Genomic DNA, 9,206 nt, shown 5'->3' on the forward strand with positions numbered 1-9,206 from the left:
AATTAATTCGAAATCTCGAGATAATGACTGTGATATGATAGGCCTGAGATTATGGAGACGCCCGGGACGACATCAGGCTCACTTAGATTGCACCGCCGCTATAGCTGAAGCCTTGCTAACCGTCTTTTTAGATTACGCACACTAATGTGTATATTATCTGTAATAGCAAGGCATAATGCTATTTCAGCCTGTGTCAGGCCTTGATTGAAAAGATATGTGATGCGGTGATCGATATGCTCCTGCTCCTCTGACATTGCTATACTGAATGATGTTTCCTGCAATGATTTAACATACTACACTATCGTTTTGTTTTCTCAAGATCTCGAATTAATTATATCGTTATCTCGGTAAAACAAAGTTTCGTTATCTCGAGATCTCGAGAAAATTATCCCGTTATCTCGGGAAAACGGCAGTTGTTATTTCGAGATAATAACTCGAGATCTCGAGAAAACAAATGAAATTAACTCGTTATCACGGGAAAACGGAGGAAATAAAATGTATGAATGCATGGCCCTTTATGGCTTCTGTATGTTGATACCCTGTTTGTGGTAATTTATTATGAATAAAACAGAACAGATGGTCAAGATAATAAGACAACAAGATAACAAGACCTGCACTAAGTTTACTATCATTTTTGATGATATTTTGATTTGGTGTATTCCCAGTGTATTTAATTTAATTTTAATTTAATTAAATTAGCAAAAAACATCTGATAACTTTTGTAAAAAAAATAGCCAAGAGTCATACTAAAGATAAAAGAGTAAAAGTAAAGATACTGTGTGAGGTTAGGTCAAGTAGCTCAAAATTGTACTTAAGTAGCCGACAGTACTAGAGTAAATTTACTTAAATCCCGTCACTGCATCTGATATACACTGACTTTGAGGCCTCGAGGGCCCTTGTGGAACTAGGCCCCTTGGGCATCTGCTCACTTTGCACAAGTTACCCTAAATCACAACAAAGACAACACTGACATGCTACATTACTGCCAGGATATACCCAATTTTTTCAATGACATTTTGTTTTGTTTCGTTTTACAAGTTCATGTTTTTTTCATCGTGTTGTCTCCTCAATTTAATATTCAATTATTCAGTGTTCCTTCCGCACAACAAGAGGGGCTTAGTCAGGGAAAATGTTTAAAGCATGGTCCAAATAAATATTTTAAGAGGAAACTGAGTCAAAGAGCCAACTTTGAAAACCAAAAGTATTCTCAAAATCATGGCCTTCCTTGAAGGAGAAAACAGACTCACAGAAAACTTATTTGATTTAAAACACATTGTATAATTTTCAGCTGAGTGAAACTGTTATTGGCAAAGATAACCACCAGAGAGCAGCCTTATCCCTATAATTGCCTCTGACAGTTCATAGTGTTCTCCCTCTACACACGTGTAGTTTACCTTTGGGTGTGTGTTACCGTGTTTATGTGTGTCTGTAATACAAAGGGAGTTTGAATGTGAGAAAGCCAGAGAGAGGGAGATATGGGTGTCAAAGCGAGAAGAAGTGTGACCATATGTTTTCCCTGGCTTGTAAATCTTCCTGTGGACCAGAGCCAACCTGAATTAAAAACCACTCATCTTCTTTCTGTCTTTCACTCTCGCTCTCCTGCGCGTCCCCATATTTCATCCCAGCAACCTTTAACAGCACAATGTCTTAAATGTAGCACTGATTTCAGATACCTGTGCACTCAGCTGCAATCAAGGAGCTAATGTGAGGGGGATCAAGTCAGGCAGACGGGGAAGAGCAGAGAGGAGGGGTTAGACAAGGCAAGAATGTAAAAAAAGGATGGATCAAATGAAAAGAGAAAAGTAAAGACTGCTGAGGAGGGCTGTAAAAAGAATACAGCCTCAGAGGAGCCGGTGAGACGGAGAAGAAAAGCTATCTGGCAACAGGGAAAAGCAGGAGAACACTAACAAGGGAATAACAACAGAAGAAAGGAGTGACAGAGGTAAGATGGTGCTTTTTTTCAAGCAGCCAGGGGGATAGAAAATGACTTGTTAGACTGTAATAACTTCCTCAGCTGAAAGCTGGATGTCCTCTCAGTGTAATTCAACCCTCTGTTTCCTCCGTGATGGAAAATGATTGTTTTCTCGAGACTCAATGAGCTGCATTGTTTCCCGCTACATTACCGGAATGGCTGGGAATAGAGTAATTGTTGGTAAATGACACCACAGGAGAAAGAAGAAAAAATGCATCTATAAACGAAGCACGATGTGGGTAATCTGAGAGTCCTTCAGCGATAGATTCCAACTAAAATGTAGTTGATATCATGAAATCGAAATGTAGAGGGATGATGGTTCTGGAAATAGACCCAAAAATGTATTATTTTATTATTTTTCAGTCATGTGTTATGTTCCACAGAGAGAGCAACCACAACTATGTTTGCAAGATCAGAGAGAATTAGCTATATTTTGTAAATCACCTCTTACAGGCCACTTGCTGTTTCAACCATGAACCTGAGCGCGACCTTTGCCCTGTTTCTGCTGCTGAGTCTTCACACTTTTACAGCCATGGTGAGTAAAGTAACTATTGACTTAAGTTACCAAGTACATGTAGTGGAGCACAATATTTGCCAGTGGAGTAGAAGTATAACGTAGCACAAAATGGAAGTGTTAAAACAGCGATTCCAGAGTTATGGAGGTGTGGCTCCAGTATTTTAGGGTCAGCATTGCACCTGTTTCCCATTTGATCTTGGAGGCTTCTGGGGGCAGATGTGGACTTTGGCGTCGACTACAAAGTTTCTGGAAATAAAAGTTTGGAATCGAGGCATATGACAGGAGATGGATGAGATATAGAGTACTTAGCATTTTTAATGTGGTTTAATGCATTTTTAAAAAAAATATTTGTAGTGACTGATTTTAATAGGTTGGCATGTATTATTACTTATATTAAAGGTTCATAATGAGCCTTTCAACTGTGACGTATCACACTGATTAGAACAGACTTTTCTATCAAGTGTCAGACTATAGGTTTACAATAACAGACAGGTTTATACTTGAGTGCATGCCTCTGGAATGACAAGAAAGAAACATGATCCTTGTATCCTTTCAGCTCTGCTTTGAATATAATAGAAAACTGTATCTGTGTGTGTGTGTGTGTGTGTGTGTGTGTGTGTGTGTGTGTGTGTGTGTGTGTGTGTGTGGGTCAGGGAGGCAGAGCCCAGCGCAAACAGAGACAAGCTGAGGAGAGCCTGAGACCGTATATTGGCAGAGTAGAGCCAGGTAAGATTTTAATGTGCATTACATTACAGTGGAGGAAAACCATTTTCTGGCTGCGTGTCTGTTGCACAGTATATCTTTTATAGACAGAGTACGTTCTGTTCAAGAATATTTGAACCATTTCCAAAGTGCAAGGTGCAAAATAATAAAGCATTATGGGATGCAGCAAATAAATGTTTCCACTTCTACTGATAAAAAAAGGCCTTGTAATAAATGGAGTTAATAGTTAATAAGGTCCTATTAAGATTCTTCTTAACATATGATAAGACTATATAAAATAATTTATAATAGCATCATAAAAACATTTATTGTTACATTTTAATTTCTTAAAACTCATATAAGAAAGTTGATAACAGTTTTAGCAGCTTAATAAAGTTAATAAAAGCCTCATGAGTCTCTTGTAATTTAACTAACTTACCAAATAAACATTGAAGCTTTTTTTTGTTGCCTTTTTAAAATGACTACATATTTCTGATTGCATTGATTAGCAGTTAACTATGCTTTTTGCAACCATTGGATCTAAATTGAGAAAAATGCCTTATTAAAGTGAATAAAACCTTTATTATGTGCTTCTCAAGATTTTTTTTTTAAGATTACAAAATATGCAGCAAGGGCTCCAGGCTGGAATCAAACAATGTTAATGAGCATCTTATAGGGCCTTATTACCTGTAGACTAATGCTTATCACAAGGACCTTAATATAAAGCGGTCCCAAGCACGTTCATGTATTTCCATTTTGGGTCACATATGTGAACAACAGAGCATTTCGGGCAGATGTGCAGCAATGATTAAAAGGTGGATGTCACATCCTTCATTTGCTTCACTTTTCCCTCTTCCAACTTACTTTATTGTCATCCAAAACTCTGTGACATTTCATTATCTTAATCAGACCCTTATGAGACATTTAATATCATGCTGTCTTTCAAAATAGCTTTAATCACTACTGAGCCGAATAACTGGTCATCTGAACTGGCTTCTAATCAGGCAAAGAAAACACACACGTGTCACACTAGGAAACTAAATTAAACACAGGGGTGTTTTTCCATGTTTCAGAAAAGCTTTGTGAGCTGCTCAAATGTCACAGTCCTGTGGGATCTTGGTGCCAGGTAGTTCGGGAAAATGAGGTCCTCGTCCCCAAGTGTGTCTGTCCTCAGGCCTGTCCACGGTAAATACTTCATGGCATTCAAACCAAGTCACTCTGTTTGGGATTATGATAAATATCTGTTTTTGATCAGCAAATGTATTTATCTTCATGTAAAGTTGATTATTCACTGTCTTTGGATTTGTTAAAAATACCCACATAAAACTAAAACAAGACAAGGTTTTGGGATGAAATCATGAAGAGCAGCCATTTATTTAGCTGTGCACATTGTATGATCCATTCACACATATAGTTTTGCATATGGGCACTGGCTCATGCAATCAGGCAGAGGGCACCAGTGTGCAGTGTTCTGGGGAGGACCTATGGGAATGAGTGTTTGCTGCATAAAGAAGCCTGCAGAAAGAGACGCCGCACTGGACTGGCTCACACAGGACCCTGTCTGGGTAAACACACGAAGCATTAGATACTACACACAATTTCCACTGTGCACTGCCGCCTGCCAAATGAGCTCTGTTATCTCTCTTGATCAGTCCCCAAGGCTAAATGCACTGAGGAGGAGTTGAGCCAGTTTCCATATCGTCTCCTGGACTGGTTTCTGCTCCTGAGTCGTATGGGAAAGTCCTACTCACCTGCCGCCCCGCCCCAGAGCTGCCTCAGCCATGCCCAGAGGACACAACTTGCTCAGGTAGCTGAAACTTCACGCTTGAAGTGAGCCTAAGCAGCAGACACCAACAGTCTGCATCCAAGGGGAGAGGATGTAAACATGATTTATGGTCTACCATGACCTCACCTAATGATGATGCAAATAAAAATCAATACCCACAACAAGATGCAATGCTAAAGAAACCGTAGCCGGAAGAAAAATATACCAAGGGACTTTCATTTTCACTCCCACTGTAACCTTACACTCAACATAAAGTTGTTTCAGACATCAGACACCACCGTCAGGCTAGTAGACAAACTCTGCTTCATGGATAGTCTGGCGAGAAATCGATGTTAACAACATACTTTAAGGGGAAAGTAGGTTGTGTTGCTTACGGTGTGGTCACCCACAGAATGAGACAGGAGCTCTCCAGAACACTATGTATAAATAGGATTTGGTCAATAATCACTAAATTATTCACTAAGATGGTGAATGGAGGGGATAACTTAACCTTGACCTCCTGGCCTCGGATGAATTAAAAGGAGACTAATGCATTATTTTTTACATGAAAAATGATTCATGTAAACACACAGTGTTTTGGAATATAAGTATTTTTGTGGTAATTGTATACACTTCCCTGATGAAAGATTTTGTCTTTTATTAATGTTAACTTGATCACAAATAAAAATAGAAATTTATTTGAGTCTACAGCCGTGCTAGCAGCTCTGTGAGGCTGTACTTAGGCAGGTATTTGGTCATAAACAAATCAAAATTTTGACCTGGTGATGGTGCTAGATGAAAGGTCAGGGGATCATCAAATTCTTTAGGATTCATCCTCTGAAGATCTTGAACGTGTGTATCAAATTTCATGGCAGTTCATCGAGTCGTTCTGGACCAAAGAGGTGGAACAGCTGACAGACCCATGCCCCAAGCACTGCAAACAATGCATGTTTGTTCCACGGTGCAAACAATGATAAGTTGAACAATCTGCTTCTTTTCCACCATAACTCTCACCTCTCTTCCTCTCTCTTTAGCAAAGATTTACCGTCCTTGACAAGAACAAAGATGGCAAGTTGAGCCGCAGGGACCTGAGGAAGCTGCGTTACAAGAGGATGCCACTGGAGCACTGTGCTACAGCTTTCCTTCAGTCAGTCCCACCTACAGCAGCTAACACTGCAAGGCTGCTCCCAAGAGTTTGTCAATTAGATAACAGGAGCAAATACATATGTAGTAAAAATACACAGATATGATGATTAATATGTTGACTCAGTTGGATAAATGCAGAATTGGCATCTTTAACTTCCGAAGAGTGATAAGCACTTAGCGTCACAGCATGTCATTAACTTATGACCCCTGATTCATTTGTAGTGTTTAGCCAGTAGCATGAAAAAATATGATTTAATGGCCTATTTGATAAGCAGGAAAAATCTACTTACCATACAGTGACTTAGTGGTCAATAAGGTAAGGACAGTGTTGCCCACTAAGTTCATATCACCAGTACCTTACGTCACACAAAGCTTCATAATGTGAACCTTCTGTCTCTTGCAATATGTTATTTTTTCAGCTAATTACTGAAACACCAAGGGTTAAAAATGTCACACCGCGATGCATTCGCCCCCGCTCTGTGACCAAGTTGCACCTCCCACCATGCTGTTCTCTCTGCACGCCATCCATCCATTCATCCTCCATGCCAATACCCTCTTCCTGTGTTCTCCTCCCCTCCGATCTCATGACCACACCACCACAACTCTCCATCATCTTACTCCTCCTTCATGTTGAAGCACTTCCTTTCGCCTTCTGTGCTTCCCACTTTCCTTTCATCTGTCCTACAAATAGACTCATCCTCAGCCTCCCTCTTCGTCGTTTTTCACCCTCGTCTCATCCGTTCATCCGTCCATCTTTTCCCCTTTCTATATCATCCATTCTCCCACCCAACCCCCCTTTTTCTCTGCCAGTCTGCACTGACAGGTTTTGTGGGAGTCGAGCTGGCTGTGTCAATGTCAAGCCATTCCCAGCAATGATAATGTTTATTACCCGCTGTGTCTCCCGCTGCCCATGGATTAACACAAATTGAAGGAGTACCCTTCAGAGATAACGCTCCAGGGTGAACTGAAAGACAATGGCTGTTGAAGAGCCCCAGTGCAGTTGTTTCCATACCTATAGATATGTCTTTATGCCATATATGTGTGCATCTAGACCAATCTGTCATTTTCTGCATGGGCTCATCAGAGTTAGATTGAATGCATCTGTTTCTGTAATTGCTCTGTTGCCTGCTGGTGCCATGTGATGAGGTCACCATGTGTTACACTGTGCTGTGTTTGCAGGTCATGTGACCGTAACAGGAACAGGAAGGTGACCCTGCAAGAATGGACAACCTGCCTGGTGGATCGCTCCGAGGCCTGGTTCTACCAATTCATGTGTTAGTCACAACTTTTTCCAAATGTTGATGGGAGGTTATATTTTACTGTAATCAGAAGCAGAGCTTAAAAGCTGCTAATGTATTTTATGCAACTGAAGAAACACAAGGACTCTTCTTCTTCTTCCAGCTTAACAGGATAATTTATGACACACGTTCCCGCATAATCACTCCAATCCGTTTTGCTTCAAGCTAACTCCAAAATTAGGTATGAAGCATAACTCTTCTCCTTGGGAAAATAATTTCCTGGATGATGATTAAACTAATTAATTAAAGGGGAAATTCAGTATTGCGTGTACTCAGTGTTGGTGGACATAAAGGTTAAGTTCACTGTAAAAGGAAAACTGATTTTCCACTCACTCCCATGCAGACGGAAAGTCAGGTGAAGTTTCATATTCCAAAAAACATTTCTGGAGCTTTACAGGAAAACAGCGTTGGAGCATTCAACGTGTAAAAAACTAAAAATTTGATTTTTTCACAGATTTTTTGACAGGATAATGACAAGTTTTTAAATCCAAACTGAGCTTGCTGAATTTGAATTTGAATTTTCAATCTGAATTTTTGAACCCTTAACATATACTGTATACATACTGGAAGTTGCACTACTTATTTTGACTGTTATCGGCAGCATAAATTCAGATATCAAATATTTCAGTTGTATGTTGTTCAGGTGTTCAGTTTCACATGAGATTAAAATATTTATGGCTATTATTTGCATCCACTGAGTTCCCCTTAAATATTTATGACATTTTTAAGACATTAAGCATGTGTTAGACCATTGACTACAATAAATATTTAACTTATTATTGTCTTTTTCCAAGTCCATGAAGCCAATTACCTACGTTACAATTTTTTTTTTCATTTATTTATTTCAAACAAAAATAATTTGTTTTTTGGTTTTATCCACAGCAATGAGAATGGCTTCCCGCAAGCTGTGTCCTTCAATCAAAGAGAACAACCTTTGACATGAAAACAGCCATGATGCCTGCATGTCTTTTGTACTGTGAAGAACTCCCTGAAGACAACATGGTGACTGGACTTTAAAGCTACAGGACAGCATCACCACACACTGTTCACTCATCTGTTTGACTTTGTATCGCGGCTTGTAATTTAGTGATTTATCACGTCATCAAATGTGAGGGTCTGCTGGCTGTCGGTGCATTCATGTGTGTGCTCAAAAGAGACAGCTGTCTAGACGGACTGACCGCCTGCATTGTTAATTATATTAGCTGACATTTGTAAATTTGAGTTGTAAAAGAGCTGGGGGCAGCGTTAAGTACCAAAGTACATGACATGCTTTGAATAATCAATTAAAAGGAAGGATGACATCAGTGCAGACAGGCAGCATGGATGTATACAGAATGACAAACTAGATAGGAAGTAAAGATAAGGGGGGAAAAGAAACGCGTGAGATTAGCATGAGATGACGTGACCGGAGAAAAGACAAAGAGATAATAAAAAGGGGGCGAAGGAGAGACGTAGAGGGAAGTGTTATAACGCACTGGAGGAGAGCGAGGGAGGGAGGGAAGGAGGGAGGCAAAGTGACTGAAGGAAGGAGAGGGAAGTATAAAGTGTGTTTGTGAAAGATGGGAGGAGGTAATGCACTGTAAATGGGAGTTGAGAGTAATGGAGTAATGCATAAAAAATGGATCAGAAATGAGGGAAAGACTGAGAACGGAGAGTGAGAGGGGGAGGGGATGGCTGAGAAAGCGGGAGGAACTGAGGAGAAGAGGAAACGCAAGAAAAAAGGTTTCGATGCTGCAAAACATTTCGACTCTGTAAATAGCATCTCCGAGCATGATGCAGAATATCTGCAACACTTGACCTCTGTCA

The 9,206-nt window shown here is 40.0% G+C and overlaps 1 protein-coding gene across 1 annotated transcript; it reads left to right on the forward strand.

The window, feature by feature from the left end:
• The first annotated feature begins 2,444 nt into the window (after positions 1-2,444).
• Positions 2,445-8,338, forward strand: sparcl2 (SPARC-like 2). Its single transcript, XM_073481441.1, has 8 exons — positions 2,445-2,507; positions 3,143-3,215; positions 4,265-4,376; positions 4,638-4,756; positions 4,844-4,998; positions 5,991-6,103; positions 7,282-7,376; positions 8,283-8,338. Exons 1-8 carry the CDS (start codon positions 2,445-2,447, stop codon positions 8,336-8,338), a joined length of 786 nt encoding a protein of 261 aa, XP_073337542.1.
• Positions 8,339-9,206: the final 868 nt, after the last annotated feature.

The sequence above is a fragment of the Pagrus major genome, chromosome 15 (genome assembly GCF_040436345.1).
Source record: "Pagrus major chromosome 15, Pma_NU_1.0".
Taxonomy (NCBI): Eukaryota; Metazoa; Chordata; class Actinopteri; order Spariformes; family Sparidae; genus Pagrus; species Pagrus major.

Coding starts and splice junctions, on each gene's coding strand:
- sparcl2 (XM_073481441.1), top strand. CDS start 2,445: ATGAACCTGAGCGCGACCTTTGCCCTGTTTCTGCTGCTGAGTCTTCAC. Junction 3,216..4,264: donor TATTGGCAGAGTAGAGCCAG/GTAAGATTTTAA, acceptor TCCATGTTTCAG/AAAAGCTTTGTGAGCTGCTC. Junction 4,377..4,637: donor TGTCCTCAGGCCTGTCCACG/GTAAATACTTCA, acceptor TCATGCAATCAG/GCAGAGGGCACCAGTGTGCA.